This window comes from Pristiophorus japonicus, chromosome 13 (genome assembly GCF_044704955.1).
Source record: "Pristiophorus japonicus isolate sPriJap1 chromosome 13, sPriJap1.hap1, whole genome shotgun sequence".
In the NCBI taxonomy this organism is placed as follows: Eukaryota; Metazoa; Chordata; class Chondrichthyes; family Pristiophoridae; genus Pristiophorus; species Pristiophorus japonicus.
Window position 1 is genome coordinate 74,718,873 of NC_091989.1, and position 22,740 is coordinate 74,741,612.

A 22,740-nucleotide genomic window follows, 5' to 3' on the forward strand; every position below is an offset into this window, starting at 1 on the left:
CACACACTGCCCTCCCACCCCCACACACACACTGCTCCCCCCCACACACACACACACACACACTGCCCCCCCACACACACTGCTCCCCCCACACACACTGCCCCCCCACACACACACTGCATCCCACCACACACTGCCCTCCCCCACACACACTGCAGCCCCCTCCACAAACACAGCCCCCCCCCACACACACACAGCCCCCCCACACACACTGCCCCCCCCAAACGCACACACACACTGCCCCCCACACACTCACACACACTGCCCCCCCACACACACACTGCCCCCCGCCACACACTGTCCCCTCCACACACACTGCTCCCCCACACACAAACACACTGTCCCCCCCACACACACTGCTCCCCCACACACACACACACTGCCCCCCCACACACACACTGCCCCCCACCACACACTGTCCCCCCCACACACACTGCTCCCCCACACACACACACACTGCCCCCCCACACACACTGCCCCCCCCACACACACTGCACCCCCCCCACACACACAGCCCCCTACACACGCACTGCCCCCCTCCCACACACACACACACACTGCCCCCCCACACACTCACACACACTGCCCCCCCCACACGCAGACACACACTGCCCCCCCACACACACACACTGCCCCCCCCCACACGCACATACACACTGCCCCCCCACATGCATATACACACTGCCCCTCCACACACTCACACACACTGCCCCCCAACACACTCACACACACTGCCCCCCTCACACACACACACTGCCTCCCCCACACACACTGCCCCCCCCACATAAACTGCCCCCCCCCCACACACACACACATTCCCCTCGCCCCCCCACACACACTGCCCCCCCACACACACACACACACACACTGCCCCCCCCACACACACACACACACACTGCCCCCCCACACACACTGCCCCCCCCACACACACTGCCCCCCACACACACACACACTGCCCCCCCCACACACACTGCCCCCCCACACACACTGCACCCCCCACACACACTGCCCCCCCCACACACACACACTGCCCCCCCACACACGCACACACACAGTGCCCCCCCACACACTCACACACACTGCCCCCCCCACACACACACTGCCCCCCCAACCCCACACACTCACACACACACACACACACACTGCCCCCCCCCACACACACACACACACACACACACACACTGCCCCCCCCCACACACACACACACACACACACACACACTGCCCCCCCCACACACACACCCACTGCCCTCCCACCCCCACACACACACACTGCCCCCCCCCGCACACACACACACACTGCCCCCACCACACACACACACTGCCGCCCCCCCCACACACTGCTCCCCCCACACACACTGCCCCCCCACACACACACTGCCCTCCCCCCACACACATTGCACCCCCCCCACAAACACAGCCACCCCCCACACACACACACACACTGCCCCCCCCACACACACACACACTGCCGCCCCCCACACACACACACCGCCCCTCCACACACACTGCTCCCCCACACACACTGCACCCCCCCCCACAAACACAGCCCCCCCCCACACACACACACTGCCCCCCCCCACACACACTGCCCCCCCCCCCACACGCACACACACACTGCCCTCCCACACACACACTGCACCCCCAACCCCCACACACTGCCCCCCGCCACACACACACACACTGCCCTCCCACACACACACTGCACCCCCAACCCCCACACACTGCCCCCCGCCACACACACACACACTGCCCCCCCACACACACTGCACCCCCCCCACAAACACAGCCCCCCCCACACACACACACTGCCCCCACACACCCACACACACACACTGCCCCCCCACACATACACTGCCCCCCCACACACACTGCCCCCCCACACACACTGCCCCCCCACACACACACTGCCCCCCGCCACACACTGCCCCCCCACACACACTGCCCCCCCCACACACACTGCCCCCCCCACACACACTGCACCCCCCCCCACACACAGCCCCCCCACACGCACACACACACTGCACCCCCCCCACACACACAGCCCCCCCACACGCACACACACACTGCCCCCCCACACACTCACACACACTGCCCCCCCACACACACACACACTGCCCCCCCACACTCACACACACTGCCCCCCCCCACACACCTGCCCCGCCCCCACACGCACACACACACTGCCCCCCCACACACTCTGCCCCCTCCACACACACACACTGCCCCCCCACACACACACACTGCCCCCCCCACACACACTGCCCCCCCACACACTCACACACCACTGCCCCCCCACACACTGCCCCCCCCACACACACACACTGCCCCCCCACACAGTCACACACACTGCCCCCCCACACACTGCCCCCCCCACACACACACACTGCCCCCCCACACTCTGCCCCCTCCACACACACACACTGCCCCCCCACACACTCACACACACTGCCCCCCCCACACACACACACTGCCCCCCCACACACTCTGCCCCCTCCACACACACACACTGCCCCCACCACACACACACACTGCCCCCCCACACACTCTGCCCCCTCCACACACACACACTGCCCCCCCCACTCACACACACTGCCCCCCCCACACACACACACTGCCCCCCCACTCACACACTCTGCCCCCTCCACACACACACACTGCCCCCCCCACACACACACACTGCCCCCCACACACTCTGCCCCCTCCACACACACACACTGCCCCCCCCACACACACACACTGCCCCCCCACACACTCTGCCCCCTCCACACACACACTCTGCCCCCTCCACACACACACACTGCCCCCCCACACACTCACACACACTGCCCCCCCACACACTGCCCCCCCACACACACACACTGCCCCCCCACACACTCTGCCCCCTCCACACACACACACTGCCCCCCCACACACTCACACACACTGCCCCCCCCCACACACACACACTGCCCCCCCCACACACACACACTGCCCCCCCCACACACACACTGCCCCCCCACACACTCACACACACTGCCCCCCCCACACACACACACTGCCCCCCCCACACACACACTGCCCCCCCACACACTCACACACACTGCCCCCCCCACACACACACACTGCCCCCCCCCACACACACACTGCCCCCCCACACGCACACACACACTGCACCCCCCCCCACACACACAGCCCCCCCACACACTCACACACTGCCCCCCCCACACACACACACACACTGCCCCCCCACACACTCACACACACTGCCCCCCCCACACACACTGCCCCCCCCCACACGCACACACACACTGCCCCCCCCACACACACACACACACTGCCCCCCCACACACTCACACACACTGCCCCCCCCACACACACTGCCCCCCCCCACACGCACACACACACTGCCCCCCCACACACACTGCCCCCCCCACACACACTGCCCACCCCCCACACACTCACACACACTGCCCCCCCCACACACACTGCCCCCCCCCACACGCACACACACACTGCCCCCCCACACACTCTGCCCCCTCCACACACACACACTGCCCCCCCACACACTCACACACACTGCCCCCCCTCACACACACACACTGCCCCCCCCACACGCACACTGCCCCCCCACACACTCACACACACTGCCCCCCCACACACTGCCCCCCCCACACGCACACACACACTGCCCCCCCACACACTCACACACACTGCCCCCCCACACACACACACTGCCCCCCCACACACACACACTGCCCCCCACACACACACACACTGCCCCCCCACACACTCACACACACTGCCCCCCCACACACACACACTGCCCCCCCACACACACACACTGCCCCCCACACACACACACACACTGCCCCCCCACATACTCACACACACTGCCCCTCCCACACACACACACTGCCCCCCCACACACACACACACACTGCCCCCTCCCACACACATACACTGCCCCGTCCCCCCCACACACACATTCACCCTCGCCCCATCTCTACTGCCCAGTTCCGGCGTGGTTTGTGCAAGCAGATGCCGGAATACCCGCCTCCCGGTTCAGTGAACTGGGCACATTGCTGGCTGTATTATAATGAGGCCCGGACGGATAGTTACATACATAACACTCTCCATCGACACTGTGTAATACTTGCCACCAGAGGGCGCGACTGTTGGAGTCCTAATGGTCACCTGCACACACGTGCAGGGCCAGTATAAAAGGTTGGCTGCCATGTTGTTTAGGCACTCTGGAGTTGTAATAAAGAAGACTAAGGTCACACTAAGTTTAGCTCACAGTACTCAGCCTCGTGGAGTTCTCCTATCCACAACAATTGGCGACAAGTAACAGAATACGAACCTTCACACAACCATGGCTGCTGTTGGAATATTAGAGAGATTTGTAGAGGGTGATGATTGGGAAGCCTTCATCGAGCGTCTCGACCAGTACTTCATGGCCAATGAGCTGGAAGGAGACACTAACGTGGTCAAGCGCAGGGCGGTTCTCCTCACCGTCTGTGGGCCGAAAATATACAGCCTCATCAAGAATCTGCTCGCACCGACACACCAACGAATACAGAGTTGTGCACGCTGGATCGGGACCACCTCAAGCCGAAGGAGAGTATCCTCATGGCCAGATACTGTTTTTACACGCACCATCGCTCCGGGGGCCAGGACGTGGCGGATTATATCGCCGACCTGAGACATCTCGCGGGACATTGCGGTTTTGGAGCTGTGTTGGGGCAAATGCTGCGGGACTTTGTCGTGGTGGGCATCAGCCACGAGGTCATTCTTCGAAAGCTGCCGAAACCCTGGACCTGAGCAGGGCCATCGCGATCGCCCAGGCATGCATGGCCATAGAGGATAACACCAAACAGATATCTTCTCAACATCGAAGCTCACCGGCAAGTACTGTGCATAAAATGATGTCGCTAGCAGGGCGAACTGCATATGGCAGGGCCTACACGTCTGCGGCTGCAAGACTTGTGATGACTCAGAGTCCGCCATCGGGGGTGAATGTGAATCCATTAGCACTATGTTGGTGCTGCAGGGGTAATCATCAGGCCCATCAATGTCGATTTAAGCACTATGTGTGCAAAGGCTGCGCAATGATGGGGCACCCCCAGTGAATGTGCAAATGTGCTGCGACATACCACGTGACAGAGGATGATCGATCCGGCGCGGATCACGCAGCATAGGCAACTCAACCCGAGGAAGAAGTGTATGGGGTACATACCTTCACCACCAAGAGCCCTCCTATAATGCTGAAAGTCAAATTAAATTGAGTACCAGTATCCATGGAGTTGGACACGGGTGCGAGTCAGTCAATAATGAGCAAGAAGGCTTTCGAGAAACTGTGGGGCAATAAAGCACAAAAGCCCAGACTGAGCCCGATTAATGCAAAGCTGCATATCTACACCAAAGAGCTCATACCAGTCATTGGTGGTGCGGCAGTGAAGGTATTGTACAATGGAGCTGTGCATGACCTATCATTGTGGATTGTTCCAGGCAATGGCCCAACGCTGTTCAGCAGAAGCTGGCTAGAATTGGAACGACATCGAAGCACTATCTTCAGTGGCTGATGCCTTGTGTGCTCAAGTGCTGAGCAAGTTTCCCTCACTATTCAAATCAGGCATTGGCAACTTCACAGGCGCCAAGGTACAGATCCATCGAGGCCCCGATGCACGGCCTGTCCATCACAAGGCTCGGGCGGTTCCGTACATGATGAGGGAGAAAATCGAGATCGAACTGGACAGACTCCAATGCGAAGAAATCATATCGCCAGTCAAGTTCAACGAGTGCACCAGTCCAATTGTTCCGGTGTTGAAAAGCGATGGCATGGTCAGAATCTGCAGAGACTACAAGGTAACGATTAACCGAGTCTCACTACAGGACCAGTACCCACTGCCCAAGGCGGATGACCTGTTCGCAACGTTAGCAGGGGGGAAGTCGTTCACCAAGTTGGACCTAACCTCCCCCTACATGACACAGGAGCTGGCTAAATCTTCGAAAAGATTGACGTGCATCAACACACACAAAGGGCTGTTTATATACCACAGGTGCCTTTCGGGATTCACTCAGCTGCAGCCATTTTCCAGAGAAACTCGGAGAGTTTGTTGAAAAATGTTCCACGCACCATTGTGTTTCAAGATGACATCCTAATCACCGGTCGTGACACCATCGAACATCTACACAACCTGGAAGAGATTCTAAGTTGCCTAGACAGGGTGGGTTTCCCTGGCGCCAGATGTCGAACTTTTAGGGAGAACGATTGCAGCAGACGGCATCAGGCCCATGGACTCAAAGATAGAGGCCATCAAGAATGCACCCAGACCACAGAATGTGACGGAGCTGAGTTTGTTCTTGGGACTCCTCAACTATTTCGGTTACTTTCTACCCGGGTTGAGCACCTTGTTAAAGCCTTTGCATATGTTGCTACGTAAGTGTGATGACTGGGTTTGAGGCAAATCTCAAGACACAGCCTTTGAGAAGGCCAGGAACCTGCTATGTTCAAATAAGTTGCTTGTACACTATGACTCATGTAAACGTTCAGTGCTAGCTTGTGACACTTCATCGTACGGGGTCGGCTGTGTATTACAGCAAGCCAATGTATCGGGCAACCTCCAACCGGTTGCATATGCGTTTAGAAGTCTGTCTAAGGCTGAGAGAGCCTATAGTATGGTCAAGAAAGAGGCGTTAGCATGTGTATATGGGGTTAAGAAAATGCATCAATACCTATTTCGACTTTGGTTTGAGCTTGAAACTGACCACAAACCGTACATTTTGCTGTTGTCAGAGAGCAAAGGTATAAATACCAATGCTTCGTCCCGCATCCAAAGATGGGCACTAACATTATCCGCTTATGACTATGTTATCTGCCACAGACTAGGCACTGAAAACTGTGCCGATGCTCTCAGCTGGCTACCATTACCCACCACCGGGGTGGAAATGGCACAGCCCGCAGACTTGCTACTGGTCATGGATGCTTTTGAGAGCGAGGGATCACCCGTCACAGCTCACCAGATCAGGACCTGGACCAGCCAGGATCCTGTGCTATCACTTGTAAAGAGTTGCGTCCTGAATGGGAACTGATCGAACGTTCCTGGGGAAATGCAAGATGAAATTAAGCCGTTTCACCGATGCAAAGATGAAATGTCCATCCAGTCGGATTGTCTCATGTGGGGTACTCGCGTGGTTTTACCAAAAAAAGGCAGGGAAACGTTTATATGTGACCTACACAGTACCCACCCAGGCATTGTCATGATGAAGGCAATTGCCAGGTTGCATGTTTGGTGGCCCGGCATTGACTCGGACTTGGAGTCATGCGTACATCAGTGCAACACTTGCTCGCAAATGAGCAACGCACCAAGGAAGGCTCCACTGAGTCTTTGGTCATGGCCCTCCAAACCGTGGTCCAGGAACCACGTAGATTTTGCCAGCCCCTTTCTAGGAAAGATGTTTTTTGTAGTAGTGGAAGCTTACTCCAAATGGATTGAATGCGTAATCATGTCATCCAGCACGTCCACAGACACCATTGAAAGCTTCTGGGCCATGTTCGCCACCCATGGCTTGCCCGACGTCCTTGTCAGTGACAATGGACCGTGTTTCACCAGCTCGGAATTCAACGAGTTCATGACCCGCAATGGCATCAAGCATGTCAGATCTGCTCCATTTAAGCCCGCGTTTAATGGTCAAGAGGAACGGCCAGTCCAAACAATCAAGCAGAGCATGAAACGTGCAACGGGATGGCTCCCTGCAGACCCGCTTGTCTCGCATTCTGCTCAGTTACCGGACGCGACCCAACTCACTCAAGGCAGAATTGTTAATGATGAGAGCCCTCAAAACCAGGCTCTCCCTAGTTCACCCGGATCTTAATGATCACGTGGAAACCCGGCGACACCGGCAGAACATGTACCACGATCGCACGGCTGTTTCACGTGACATTGATGTTAATGACCCTGTGTTTGTCCTGAATTATGGTCATGGTCCCAAGTGGGTTGCTGGCACTGTTTTGGCCAAGGAAGGGAATAGGGTGTTTATAATCAAACTGTTAAATGGCCAAACGTGCAGAAAGCATTTAGATCAGACCAAGTTGCGATTTACTGCCAACTAGGAACGACTTGAAGAGGACATCACCATCGACGATCCACCAACACACCCCCAACCAGCAATTGACCTCGCTGTCAATCACGAGGATGAATCCACCGTTCCTGACAGTCCGGTCAGACCAGCCGCGGTGCAGTGCAGCAATGGTCCGGCCAACTCACACACACCAGGGTTTGAACTTAGACGATCAACCAGGGAGCGAAGGGCTCCGGATCGCCTCAACTTGTAAATAACTTGTACTAAAGAGTTTGGGGGGGAGTGATGTTATGTATGCAACTATGTAATACTTGCCACCAGAGGGCACGACTGTTGGAGTGCTAATGATCACCTGCACACACGTGCAGGGCCGGTATAAAAGGTTGGCTGCCATGTTGTTTAGGCACTCTGGTAAAAAGAAGACTAAGCTCACACTAAGTTTAGCTCACAGTGCTCAACCTCGTGGAGTTCTTCTATACACAACAGAGAGGACTATTTCCACTGGTGGGGAGTCCGGAACAAGGGGGCATAACCTTACAATTACAGCCAAGCCATTTAGGGGTGATGTCAGGGAGCATTTCTTCACACAAAGGGCCGTGGAAATCTGGAACTCTCCCCCAGAAAGCTCTTGAGGCTGGGGATTAATTGCAAATTTCAAAACCGAGATCAATAAGTTTTTGTTGGGTAAGGGTAGGAACATAAGAAATAATAGCTGGAATAGACCATTTGGCCTTTCAAGCCTGCTCCGCCATTGAACATTGATCTTCTACCTCAACACCTCCTTCCTGCACTACCGCCATATCCCTTGATTCCTTTAGTTCCCAAAACTTTATTGATCTCTGTCTTGAAAATACTCACCGACTGAACATCCACAGCTCTCTGGGTAGAGAATTCCAAAGATTCACAACCCTGCCACGTGAACCCATTTCACCAGCCTGTCTATGTCCTCTATCACTATCCTCCTACTGTTCACTATACTTCCAAGTTTTGAGTCATTTGCAAATTCTGAAACTGTGCCCTGTACACCCAATCCAAGTCATTAATATATAACAAGAAAAGCAGTGGTCCCAGGACCGACCCCTGGGGAACACCACTGTATACCTTCCTCCAGTCCGACAAACAACTGTTCCCCACTACTCTCTGTCTCCTGTCACTGAGCCAATCTTGTATCCATGCTGCCACTGTCCCTTTTATTCCACGGGCTTCAACTTTGCTGCAGGCCTATTATGTGGCACTTTGTCCAATGCCTTTTTGAAATCCATATACAACCGCATTACCCTCATCAACCCTCTCTGTTACCTCATCAAAAAATTCGATCAAGTTGGTTACACACGATTTGCCTTTAACAAATCCGTGCTGGCTTTCCTTAATTAATCGACACTTGTCCAAGTCACTGTTAATTCTGTCCCTGATTATTGTTTCTAAAAGCTTCCCCATGACTGAGATTAAACTGACCGGCCTGTAGTTGCTGGGTTTATCTTTACTCCCTTTTTTGAACAAGGGTGTAACATTTGCAATTCTCCAGCCCTCTGGCACCGCCCCCGTATCTATGGAGGATTGGAATATTACGGCCAGTACCTCCGCGATTTCCACCCTCAATTACCTCAACATCCTGGGATGCATCCCATCCAGTCCTGGTGATTTATCTATTTTAAGTACAGCCAGCCTTTCTAAAACCTCCTCTATCAATTTTTATCCCATCAAGTATCTCCATTACCTCCTCCTTCACTATGTCTAGGGCAGCATCCTCATTCTTGGTGAAGACAGATGCAAAGTACTCACTTAGCACCTCAGCCATTCCCTCTCCCCCCTGCATAGGTCTTGTTTTTAGTTCATAATCGGCCCCAACCCCCCTCTTTCTATCCTTTTACTATTTATATGCCTGCAGAAGACTTTTGTGTAATCTTTTTATGTTGGCTGCCATTCTATTCTCATACCCTCTCTTTGCCCCTCTTTTTTCTATTTCACTTCTCCTCTGACCTTTCTATATAAAGCCTGATTCTCTGTTAATATAGACCTAGTCTACACAATCTCTCCTCATAAGTCAAACCCCTCATCCCCGGAATCAACCGAGTGAACCTTCTCTGAACTATCTCCAAAGCAAATATATCCTTTCGTAAATATGGAAACCAAAACTGCACGCAGTATTCCAGGTGTGGCCTCACCAATACCTTATATAGTTATAGCAAGACTTCCCTGCTTTTATAATCCATCCGCTTTGCAATAAAGGCCAAAATACTATTGGCCTTCCTGATCATTTGCTGTACCTGCATACTTGGGCTGTACACTGTCTTCTCTTCTCAGGAGGTCCCTCGTGTCGAGGATGACTTGCTTCCACCAAAAAGGGATGAGTTCACAGGTGTATCAATGAAGGACCCAATATTCCAGATCCCGAACTACATGTTGAAGGGTGGAAGATGCCTGTGCGTGGATTTTTGTAACGTGTGGTGGCCGTTGCATACCAGCCACCACACGGGCTTGACAGAGCCAGGTCTTGGTCCAGTGGCAAGGGTTATCCAAGACGACTGTAGACCAGCCCTGCTCTGTCCCTGGGCCCTTGCCTCTCCCGGGCCCCGATCACGCCTCTCCCGGGCCCCAGGGCCCTCACCTCTCCCGGGCCCCGATCACACCTCTCCCGGGCTCCGGGGCCCTCACCTCTCCCGGGCCCCGATCACACTTCTCCCGGGCTCCGGGGCCCTCACCTCTCCCGGGCCTTGATCACGCTGTACTCAGTACTCAAGTGTCAGCTTGGCTCTTTTGGTTACACCCTTGCCTCTGGCTCAGAAGGTCGTGGGTTGAAGGCCCACAGAGAGTGGTACACCCCAGTGCAGTACTGTGCTGCACTGTCAGAGGTGTCGTCATTCAGATAAGATGTTAAATTGAGAAGCTAAAGAATCCATGGTACAATCTGGAATTGAACTGGGAATTCTGTTGGCCAAGTTCCTCCATCAACTCCAGGAACAGCTGAATTGGTTAGTCATTTCATTGCTGATTTGCAGTTTATGATGAGCAAACTGGCTTTCACATTTGTCTTCATTACACTTTGGGGTAATTCGTTGTATGTGAAGTGTTTTGGGAGGTGGTGACAAGCTATATAAATGCACACAGAGCTGGGAGCAATGCCATTCGATGGGATATTGTGCCATTCTACAATACTGTACCATTCTATGATACATTACCATTCTATGATACTGTGCCATTCTATGATACTGTACTATTCTACAATGCTCTACCATTCTATGATACATTACCATTCTATGATACAGCACCATTCTACACTAATGTACCATTCTATGACTGCCATTCTATGATACAGCAATATTCTACCATACTGTACCATTCTACAATACTGTACCATTCTATTATACTGTGCCATTCTGCACTACTGTACAATTCTATGATACTAGAATATTCTACAACACTGTACCATTCTCTAATATTCTATGATACTGTACCATTCTATGATCCTGTAATATTCTACAATACTGTACCATTCTACAACAGACACCGTACCATTATATGATACTGTACCATTGTATGATACTGTACCATTCAATGATACTGTACCATTCTACACTACTGTACCATTATACAATACTATACCCTTCGATGATACTGTGCCATTTTATGATACAGTACTATTCTACAATACTGTACCATTCTATGATAATGTATCATTCTATGATACTGTAATATTCTACAATACTGTACCATTCTATGATACTGTTCCATTCTACAATACAATGATACTGTACCATTCTACAATACCGTACCATTCTATGATACTGTACCATTCTACAATATTGTGCCATTCTACGATACTGTGCCATTCTATGATACTTTACCATTCTGCGATACTGTACTGTACCATTCTACAATACTGTACCATTCTATGGGCCCAAGTTTCCACATGATTCGCGCCTGATTTTTAGGAGCAACTGGTGGAGAACGGACTATTTTAGAAATCGCAATTCTCCACATTTTTTTTTCTGCAGTTCTAGTCAGGTAGAACAGTTCTACTTTAGAACAGAATTTTTTCTTCAAAAGGGGGCGTGTCCGGCCACTGACGCCTGATTTGAAAGTTTCCACAGTGAAAATGTACTCCAAACTAAAGTAGAATGGAGCCAGTGAAGATTTTTGTAGAACTGAAAAAACCTGTTCTACACATTAAAAAATCAGGCGCAGGTTACAAATTAGGCGCCCAGAACGAGGTGGGGGGAGGGGGGGGGGCGGAAGGGAACTCATTAAATTCGACAATAAATCCTTATTTATACTTCTACAAATATTATACAAATAAATCCAACCTGAATAAACATTTATAAGCAAAGAAAAGATTAAATAAACCATCTTCCTACCTGTGTGAAAGTGCTTCAGGCAGCTCAGCGATGTTCCCGCGAACGGGGGAGGGGGAGGGGGAGGGAGAGGTGGGGGGCAGGAGGGAGAGAGAGGGAGGGGCAGGCAATGTTTTTTTCACACTGCGCACGCGCAGCGTTGCCGACAGGGAAAACAACTAATTTAAATAGTACCCGCCCCCTCCCACTTACAAAATCGGCACGAGTGTAGGCTCCGCCCCCCTGCACGCCGCGCCAGGCAGACAAGGAGCTGCAGAACGCTCGAGAATCGCGATTTTTTTTTTAGGCGCCGTTTTAGGCGTGAAAAACGGGCGCCCAGCTCGGAGGGGCGCCCGTTTTTTTTCTTGTGGAAACTTGGGCCCTATAATACTTAACCATTCTACGATACTGTACCATTCTATGATAATGTACCATTCTACAATACTGTACCATTCTATGTTACGGTACCATTCTACACTACTGTACCATTCTATGATATGGTACCATTCTACAATACTGTAACATTCTATGATACGGTACCATTCTACAATACTGTAATATTCTGCAATACTGTACCGTTCTATGATGCTGTACCATTCTACAATACGATACCATTCTATGATATGGTACCATTCTACAATACTGTAACATTCTATGTTACGGTACCATTCTACAATACTGTACCATTCTATGATACGGTACCATTCTACAATACTGTACGATTCTACAATACTGTACCATTCTATGATACTGTACCATTGTACAATATTGCACCATTCTATGATACGGTACCATTCTACAATATTGCACCATTCTATGATACGGTACCATTCTACGAAACTGTACCATTATACAATGCTGTACCATTCTATGGTACGGTACCATTCTACAATACTGCACCATTCTACAATGCTGTACCATTCTACGACTGCCATTCTATGATACAGCAATATTCTACAATACTGTACCATTCTACAATACTGTACCATTCTACAATACGGTACCATTCTATGATACTGTGTCATTCTGCAATACTGTACCATTCCACAATACTGTACCATTCGATGATACTGTGCCATTCTACAATGCTGTCCCATTCTATGATACATTACCATTCTATGATACTGTGCCATTCTGCAATACTGTACCACACTACACTAATGTACCATTCTATGACTGCCATTCTATGATACAGCAATATTCTACCATACTGTACCATTCTACAATACTGTACCATTCTATTACATAATTGAGTGTAGAATATAACAGAAGCAGTTTAACCACACAGTAACACAAGGCTGGGACAACGTGATGGACAAAAAAGGAACCGATGTAGGTAACTTCACTATTTTGTTATGAACATGACCTTGTGGTACAAAACCATTAAACCAACAGAACTGAAAAAGCAGAACAACTCTTATTGACCTACTGAAGTCAATGTTCAGAACGCAAAAACTTAATTTATACAGCACCTTTCACAACCTTCAGGACGTCGAAAGTGCTTTACAACCAATAAAACACTTTTTGAAGAGTAGTCACTGTTGTAATGTCGGAAATACAGCAGCCAATTTACGCAAAGCAAGCTCCCACAAACAGCGATGAGATAAATGACCAGATAATCTGTTTTAGTGATGTTGGTTGCGGGATAAATATTGGCCAGGACACTGGGAGAACTCACTTGCTCTTCAATTAGTACAATGGGATCTTTCACCTCCACCTAAGAGCTGACATCACGCAAAGCTCTTCCCCCATTCTCCTGAGGGTGATGATGCATGTGGGGAACAGGTCAGTAGCACCACCTGCCCTCTCCCCTCTCTGGAAGGTACTCTTGCTATCGTCTCTTTATGCCTCACACTGCCTTTTTCATTCTTTCTGCAAATTCTCCTCCCCTCTGCCTCTCCCCATGTACCTCTCCCCATTTTCTCTGTAGGTGCATGTCTCTGTCTCTCCCTCCATCTCTCAGTCAGTTTGGGAAAGCTGAAGGTGGTTCACTCACTAACCCCATGGGTGCTCAGTAACCTTCTAGGTTGTCTTGGTAAAGGACGTGTTGATATACTAGATTGTCAGCAGAACAGGAGCATGCTCCCAGTGCCCAAGCTAACATTCCTGCCTCAAACTTTACTGCTGATTGCATCAAAATCAGATTAATGGGGCTGAATTTCTGTCATTCACAAGTGGTGGCACTACAACGCCCCCATTGGCGGGAGAGTGTAATTGCAGCCTGCCGCCTTTAAATCGACGGTTCCGCCTGGCGCTGAGGGCAGGACAACAGCATCAACACAATACAGACCTGAACAAGTAATACAAGAACAATTATAGGGTTGGAGGGAGCAGCGTGCAGTGGCCCGGTCTGGAAACCGGCGTGGTCCCGTCCTGCAAGACCATCAGCAGGCCGGGGTCATTGGAGGGAGCAGCGTGGGGTGGCATACCACTGCAGGGAGCAGTGCGTGCTGCTGCAGGAGGGCGATGGCTGCGAAGCCAGGTCGCTGATTGCAGTGCGGGCAGGCACAGCAGGAGGGGCGAAGGAGCGGTAAGAGTCCATAGAGGGAAGTGACCGGGCCCCAGGAGAGGCGTGAGTCTGGGGCCCAGAAGAGGCGAGGGCCCAGGGGCAGCATGGTGCAGCCCACACTGCGATATGTGTGTGCGCTCGGTCTGTGCAGCAGAGCTGGCCTCCAGTTAGTCTTCGGTAATCCTTGTCACTGGACTAAGACCTGCAACAGCCACCACACGTTAAAAAAATCCACACACAGGCATCTTCCACCCTTCACAATGTAGTTCTGGATCTGGAATATTAGGTCCTTCATTGAAACACCTGGGAACTCATCCCTTTTTGGCATGGAAGCAAGTCACCCTCGCTTCGAGGGACAGCGTATGATGATGATATAAATGTGGACATAGGAATTTATAATGGGAAAGTTGACAGAGGTTGAATATATTATTTAGACGACTGCACGATTGGAGCCTGTTTGAAATTTTACTTGTTCACCTCAACATTTTGTGAACAGATAAAATATTTAAAACTTTGCATTTTAAACACAGGCCGACACCAATATCTCAATTTCCAGGCAACCTCAGCAAGTTCAAAAAAAGGGAACAATCATGGTTCTCCATTAGCTACTGAGAGGATCTAGCTTGTTGCAATATTACGACAACATGTTAAAACATTGTGAACAGATGGATAATATCATTTACTGGAGTTTTTTCATTAATTCTGCTCTAATAATGGTTTCATCAAAATAAAGAAGGCAAATACACTAAAAATGAAATCTTGTTACTGTAACATTGCATATGGACCAGGATTGTAAATCCTCAGTTTAGTAGCAGAGAAGAGCTCCATCATTTTGTGATTAATGGCGGTTAATTAACATCTGCAGATGCGTTTTCTGCCGCGATTAAGGTTGCACGTACCAGAGTTTTAAAGTCAGTAACCTGCCATAAAAGCCAGTCTTCGTTTAGCGTGTACAATGCTTTACCACTGATTGCATCCACAGGTCCCAGGTTAATCCGCTGCTTTATTGCCAACACAAGCTTAAATAACGGCTCTCCAACAGATTCCTGCAAATGGAAGGACACCACCTCTCATGAAAGAACGGAAAACATATCAGCCCTTTTGTGAAACCCAGTTATCAAAGCAACAGAATAACTTCCATTTCCCTCACATCTTTCACAACCACCATGTCACAAATCGCTTTCATAAGAATGTAGGAAATAGAAGCAGAAGTTGGCCATTCAGTCCTTCGAACCTGGTCCGCCATTCAATTTAGATCATGGCTGAACTTCTAAATTAACTCCACCTTCCCGCCCGATCCCCATATCCCTTGATTCCCTTATCCAAAAATATATCAAACTCTGTCTTGAATATACTCAACGACTGAGCCTCCACAGCCCTCTGGGGCAGAGAATTCCAAAGATTCGCCATCCTCTGAGTGAAGAAATTGCTCCTCATCTCAGTCCTAAATGGCTGACCCCTTATTCTGAGACTATGACCCCTGGTTCTAGACTTCCCAGCCCGGGGGAAACATCCTCCCTGCATCTACCCTGTCAATCCCGGTAAGAATGTTGTATGTTTCAATGAGATCACCTCTCATTCTTCTAAACTCTAGAGAATATAGGCCTAGTCTGCTCAATCTCTCCTCATAGGACAATCCCCCCATCCCAGAAATCAGTCTGGTGAACCTTTGTTGCACTCCCTCTATGGCAATAGGTAAGGAAACCAAAACTGTGCACAATACTCCAGGTGTGGTCTCACCAGGGCCCTATATAATTGCAGGAAGACGTCTTTACTCTTGTACTTAAATATTTTTAAGAACATGAGAACATAAGAAATACGAATAGAAGTAGGTCATAAGGCCCCTTGAGCCTGCTCCGCCATTCAATAAGATCATGGCTGATCTGATCCTGGCCTGAACTCCAGTTTCCTGTCTGTTCCCCATAACCCATGACTTCCCTGTAGTTCAAGAATCTTTCTAACTCAGCCTTGAATATATTCAATGACTCAGCTTACACAGCTCTCTGATCTGTAGTTCCCCGTTTTCTCTCTCCCTCCTTTCTTAAATAGTGGGGCTGCCTTCCAATCTGCGGGAACCGTTCTAGAATCTATGGAATTTTGGAAGATGACAAACAATGCATCCGCTATCTCTATAGCCACCTTTTTTAAAACCCTAGGATGTAGGCCATCAGGTCTAAGGGATTTATTGGCTTTCAGTCCCAGTAATTTCTCCAGTACTATTTCCTTACTAATACTAATTTCTTTCAGTTCTTCATTCTCACCAGACCCTTGGTTCTTCATTATTTCCGGAATGTTTTTTGCGTCTTCTACCATGAAGGCAGGCACAAAGTATTTGTTTAATTTCTCTGCCATTTCCTTACTCCCCGTTATAATTTCTCCTGTCTCAGCCTGTAAGGGACCCACATTTACTTTTGCTAATCTTTTCCTTTATACATACCTACAGAAGCTTTTACAATCTGTTTTTATGTCTCGCTAGTTTACTCTCATATTCTATTTTCCGTTTCTTGATCAATTTCTTGGTCCTCCTTTGCTGAATTCTAAAATCCTCCCAATCCTCAGGCTTACTGCTCCTTTTGGCAACATTATAAGCCTCTTTAATCTAATACTATCTTTAATTTCTCTTGTTAGCAACGGGTGGACCATTTTTCCCATGGTGTTTTTATTTCTTAAGGGAATGTATACTCGTTGCGAATTATGAATTATTTCTTTAAATGTTTGCCATTGTTTTTCTACTGTCATATCTTTTAATCTACCTTTGCTAACTCATCTCTCCTCCCCATGTAGTTTACTTTGTTCAGGTTTAGGACCCTAGTTTTGGATTTAACTAAATCACTCTCAAACTCAACATAAAATTCTATCATATTATGATCACTGCTCCCCAGAGGCTCCATTACTACAAGGCTATTAATTCATCCTGCATCATTGTACTAGATCTAAAGTAATCAATTAAACAGGTTCCTCGACAAACTGATCCAGAAAACTATCTTGATTCATTCTATGAACTCTGCCTCTGCACTATTTCTGCAAATTTGGTTTGCCCAGTCAAATGAAAGTTGAAGTCCCCCATGATTACTGTATTACCCCTGTTACATGCATCTCTTAATTTCCTGAGTTATACTCTGCCCAACACTACAACTACTGTTAGGGGGCCAAGAGACTACTCACACTCGTGTTTTCTGCTCCTTGTTGTTTCTTAGCTCCACCCAAACTGATTCTACATTTTGTATTTCCGAGCCAAGATCCTTTATCTCTCCTGTCTTTATCCCATCCTTTATTTACACACACACACTCCTCCTTTTCCATTCTGCCTGTTTCTTCTAAAAGTCAAATATCCGGGAATATTTCATTCCCAACCTCAGTCACTCTGCAACCACAACTCTGTAATGGATATTAATTCAAACCCATTTATTTATATCTGTTCTGTTGTGAATGCTTTAGCATTCAGATATAGTACCAGTAGTTTAACATTTTTCTATTTTTAACCTGATGTCACTTTAGTCACTGATGCCCTATTACCTTTATTAATCTTTCTGTCCCTTCCTGGCCCACTCTGCTTATCTTTACCCAGATCACCACACTGCTCTACAGCCTTGACATTTCCTTTGCTGCTTTTGAATTTACCCTTTCCTGATTCCTCCCACCATCCTCCTCCCCCCCCCCCCACCCCCTTTAATCTAAAGCCCTGTCTACTGCCCCAATTATTCGATTTGCCAGAACACTGGTTCCAGCCCGGTTTAAGTGGAGCCCGTCCCAACAGAACAGCTCCCTCTTTCCCCAGTACTGGTGTCAGTGTCCCATGAAGTAAAACCCCTGCCTCCCACACCATGCTTACAGCCACACATTTAACCTTCTAGTCTGCTTATCCCTATGCCAATTGGCACGTGGCTCAAGTAACAATCCGTGGATGATTACCTTTAACGTTCTGCATTTGAATTTGGTCCCGAGCTCCTCAAACTCCCCCAGCAGAACATCATTCCTAGTTCTACCTATGCTGTTGGTTCCTACAGCCCAATGAAGTACTTTTTGAAGTGTAGTCACTGGTGTAATGTGGGAAACGCGGCAGCCAATTTGTACATAGCAAGATCACACAAACGGCAATGTGATAGTGACCATTTAATCTGTTTTAGTGATGTTGGTTGTGGAATAAATATTGGCCAGGACACCAGGGAGATTTCCTTCTTTGAATAATGCCATGGGATCGTTTACTTCCACTTGAGAGGGTAGATGGGGGCTCGGTTTAACATCTCATGTGGAAGACAGTGAAGCACCCCCCCGATACTGCCCCTCCGACAGTGTGGCGCTCCCTCAGTACTGCCCCTCCAACAGTGCAGCGCCCCCTCAGTACTGCCCCTCCGACAGTGTGGCGCTCCCTCAGTACTGCCCCTCCGACAGTGCAGCGCCCCCTCAGTACTGCCCCTCCGACAGTGTGGCGCTCCCTCAGTACTGCCCCTCCAACAGTGCAGCGCCCCCACAGTACTGCCCCTCCGACAGTGCAGCGCCCCCTCAGTACTGCCCCTCCGACAGTGCGGCGCTCCCTCAGTACTGCCCCTCTGACAGTACAGCATTCCCTCAGTACTGTCCCTCAAATAGTGCAGCGCTCCCTCAGTACTACCCCTCCAACAATCCCTCAGTACTGACTCTCCAACAGTGCTGCACTTCCTCAGTACGGCGCTCCCTCAGTACTGCCCCTCCGACAGTGCAGCGCTCCCTCAGTACTGCCCCTCCAACAATGTAGCGCTCCCTCAGTACTGACCCTCCGACAGTGCAGCACTCCCGCAGTATGTCCATCCAAAAGATGACTATAGCACTTCCTGCACTGAAGAGTCAACCGGGATGATGTGCTCAAGTTTTTGGAGTGAGACTTGAACCCATGATTTTCTGACTTGCCTCCAATATCCTTAGTACAATTTGGATCAATTTATGAGATTGACACTTGGACTTCATGCAGCGGCTATGACTATCTAGGCACCCACAAATAGTGCGGAACTTTCAACGTTGGGGCGGTGGGGGAGGAAGTAAAGCAATGATATCAGATCAGCCTCCCGTTATATCCTCTGCCCAATTTGCCTTTCTTTTGAGATCATATCGTACATTTTACATCCCCAGCAAAGTTGAAAGTTGTGCCCATAATCTGCACTTTGGGAAGACTGCGAAAGATTGTTTGCTCCAGAAGTCTGCCAGTTTACTGGTAGGTACGAGAGAGCGATGGGCAGCTCACTGGCCTCTGATACTATAGTTAAAGGACAGCTCTTCCTCCTGCAGCTACATCCAGTTCTCAGAATGCATAAAGTACAGATTTCAGTTTATAGAAGTCTGCAGATGGAAACTGTCTCTCTGCTGTGAATTTGAGTTAAAAGTTTTAAGAGGAATTTTAACAATTAAGTCCAGAAATGCTGACTGTTTCTTTTTTTAACTTCCCCCTAACACAGAGGTTTGAGGCAAACTATAGCATTTCTGTTGTGACCTCAACCGAGAGCAACTCAGTCAGCAAAGACTGGGCCCTGGGGCGTTGTTACTCGGTAAAGCTCAATACCCATGACCTTCCTGGAATATTCGGCTCAGAACCACATCTGCCGATACATTTACCGCAAAGTCATCAGAACACATTCTTTTTCTCCAACATGAACAGTTTTTAATAAATTGAACAATGGTGGTGTCATGGTTTTGTTTCTGGACCAATAATTCAGCGAATAGGAGTTGAAATCCCACTGCAACAGTTGAGAATTTTAATTCCGTTTTTCAAAGAATCTGGGAATAAATAACTGCTGTCAGTAAAAGTGAGCATCAAGCTGACGGAGTGTTGTAAAAACCCAACTGGTTCACTGAAGTCCGTTCGGGAAGGAAACCTGCTGCCCTGAGTGTTCGGCCAATGCGTGACTCCAGTCTCACACCAACTCTCTGAAGTGGTGTAGCAAGCCGCTGAGTTATATCAAACCAGCGGTTCAAGGCGGTAGCCCACTATCTTCTCAGGGCAACTTGGGAGGGACAATAATTGCAGTCCACAAACCGAGAATGAAAAAATAAAGCAAAATGATTTGAAAACTGGTTTGCAAGAAGAAATGATACAACAGCCATAATTACAATGATCACACATACTTCACCATGATAGTACACCACAATGTGAACACGGTCCTTACCCTCAGAAAGCCGTACATGCACAGGGACACCCAGTTTGTCAACAATTTCTCCACCACCGTCTCTGTGCCACGTAGCAGCAGCTTTGGCTGGGCGGTCGATCGATCCATCAAGTCATTGAGGAGATGATCCAGTACACGGGTCAGGTAGACCAAGTTACTGTGGAATGCGATGGTAAGGAACGAAGCAAACCTACACCTGTTAATGACAAACAGTTGGGATTTTCACAACGGCATCTAAGAGTTTGGGCAATGGTGTTTGGATAGCATTCCAAAAGCAAAGAGTCCAGCCCAATTTTTAATCATTCTTGAATACCAACACATGAGTGGAGTCTTGTCCCAGAGAAGATACAAGATACCAGAGTTGAGTTAAGTTAAAAGAACAGTTTACATAAACCTGGTTTGTATTCCCTCAAGTTTAGAAGATTGAAGTTAATCTAATTGAGATATTTAAAATGATAAAAGGATTTGATAGGGTAGATACAGAGAAATGGTTTCCTCTGGTGGGGAAATCCAGAACAAGGGATATAATCATAAAATTAGAGCCAGGCCGTTCAGGAGTGAAATCAGGAAGCACTTCTTCACACAAAGGGCAGAGGAATTCTGGAATGGCTGTGGGTGCTGGGGGTCGATTGGAGCTTTCAAGCCCGAGATCGATAGATTTTTGTTGGGTAAGGGCATCAAGGGATATGGAGCAAGGTGGGTCTGAGGTACAGATCAGCCATGAGCTAATTGACGCATTGAATCACAGAATGGCAGAACTGGCTCAAGGGGCCCAATGGCCTATTGCTGTTCCTACCCAAACAGAAGTTTATTAAAAGGACATTTTTGGGGTATTGACAATCAGCAATTCTATTTCATCTTTTATCAATGAAAGTTGTTGTAATCAGGACAAATCTTGGAAGTGAGCACAATGCAGTCATCCCAATGACCTGCCCACAATCACCATATCTGCCCCTATGGCCAATAACCCTTCCTTCCCAGAAATAATGGTTCTACTTGGTAACCCCTTCCTCCCAAAGCCCCATATGAATTGAAAGATCTCCTACCCAGTGGAAAGGGGGCGATTACTGATTATTCTGATACAAAAACTCGGTTCTGCTCCAGTTAAACTTTCTCCACAAATCTGACAGCAACACGATATTGTCACTGACAACATCATTCGATGGTCAGATCAGCCATGATCGTATTAAATGGTGGAGCAGGCTCGAGGGGCCGTATGGCCTACTCCTGCTCCTATTTCTTATGTTCTTATCAACTGTTGGGAAACTAAGGAAAGCCCAACCATTTTAAAAAGCAATGTACCAACAAAGATATCACTGAAAACTAACCGGTCTTTAATGGAGAAATCCTTTTGTTGCTCCAGAATGTGTATTAAATTCACAAGAAACTCTTCATTACTCATGAAGTTGTACAAGACGTTGAATCCATCGTCCGGACTGTCTTTGCCAGGTGCGTGCTTCAAGTGAAACAGTAATGAGAAACAACTTGTACAAAAACTCTGTTTACAGTGGTGAATTCTGCAGATGAATCTATGTTAGTGGATCAGGCAATATCAGTATAAAAGGAGAAATTATGAAATATCGTTCTGAAATTATGTTACAATGATCATCTCGAAATGAAAGGAAACAGAAAAATTTACATTTAAAATCCATTCTTGCACATATATAAACTCAATGAGCTCTAATTGATTGGGCTAGATC

General features: G+C 49.1%; 1 protein-coding gene across 1 annotated transcript in view; it reads right to left on the reverse strand.

The window, feature by feature from the left end:
- plxnc1 (plexin C1) overlaps positions 1–22,740 on the reverse strand; it is a 270,507-nt gene that overhangs the window by 76,038 nt on the left and 171,729 nt on the right. The window contains exons 22-24 of the mRNA XM_070896776.1: positions 22,369–22,496; positions 21,041–21,236; positions 15,803–15,949 (exon numbers count right to left, since the gene is read on the reverse strand). Of these exons, the coding sequence (XP_070752877.1) occupies positions 15,803–15,949; positions 21,041–21,236; positions 22,369–22,496 (471 nt within the window). The remainder of the gene's footprint in view (positions 1–15,802; positions 15,950–21,040; positions 21,237–22,368; positions 22,497–22,740) is intronic.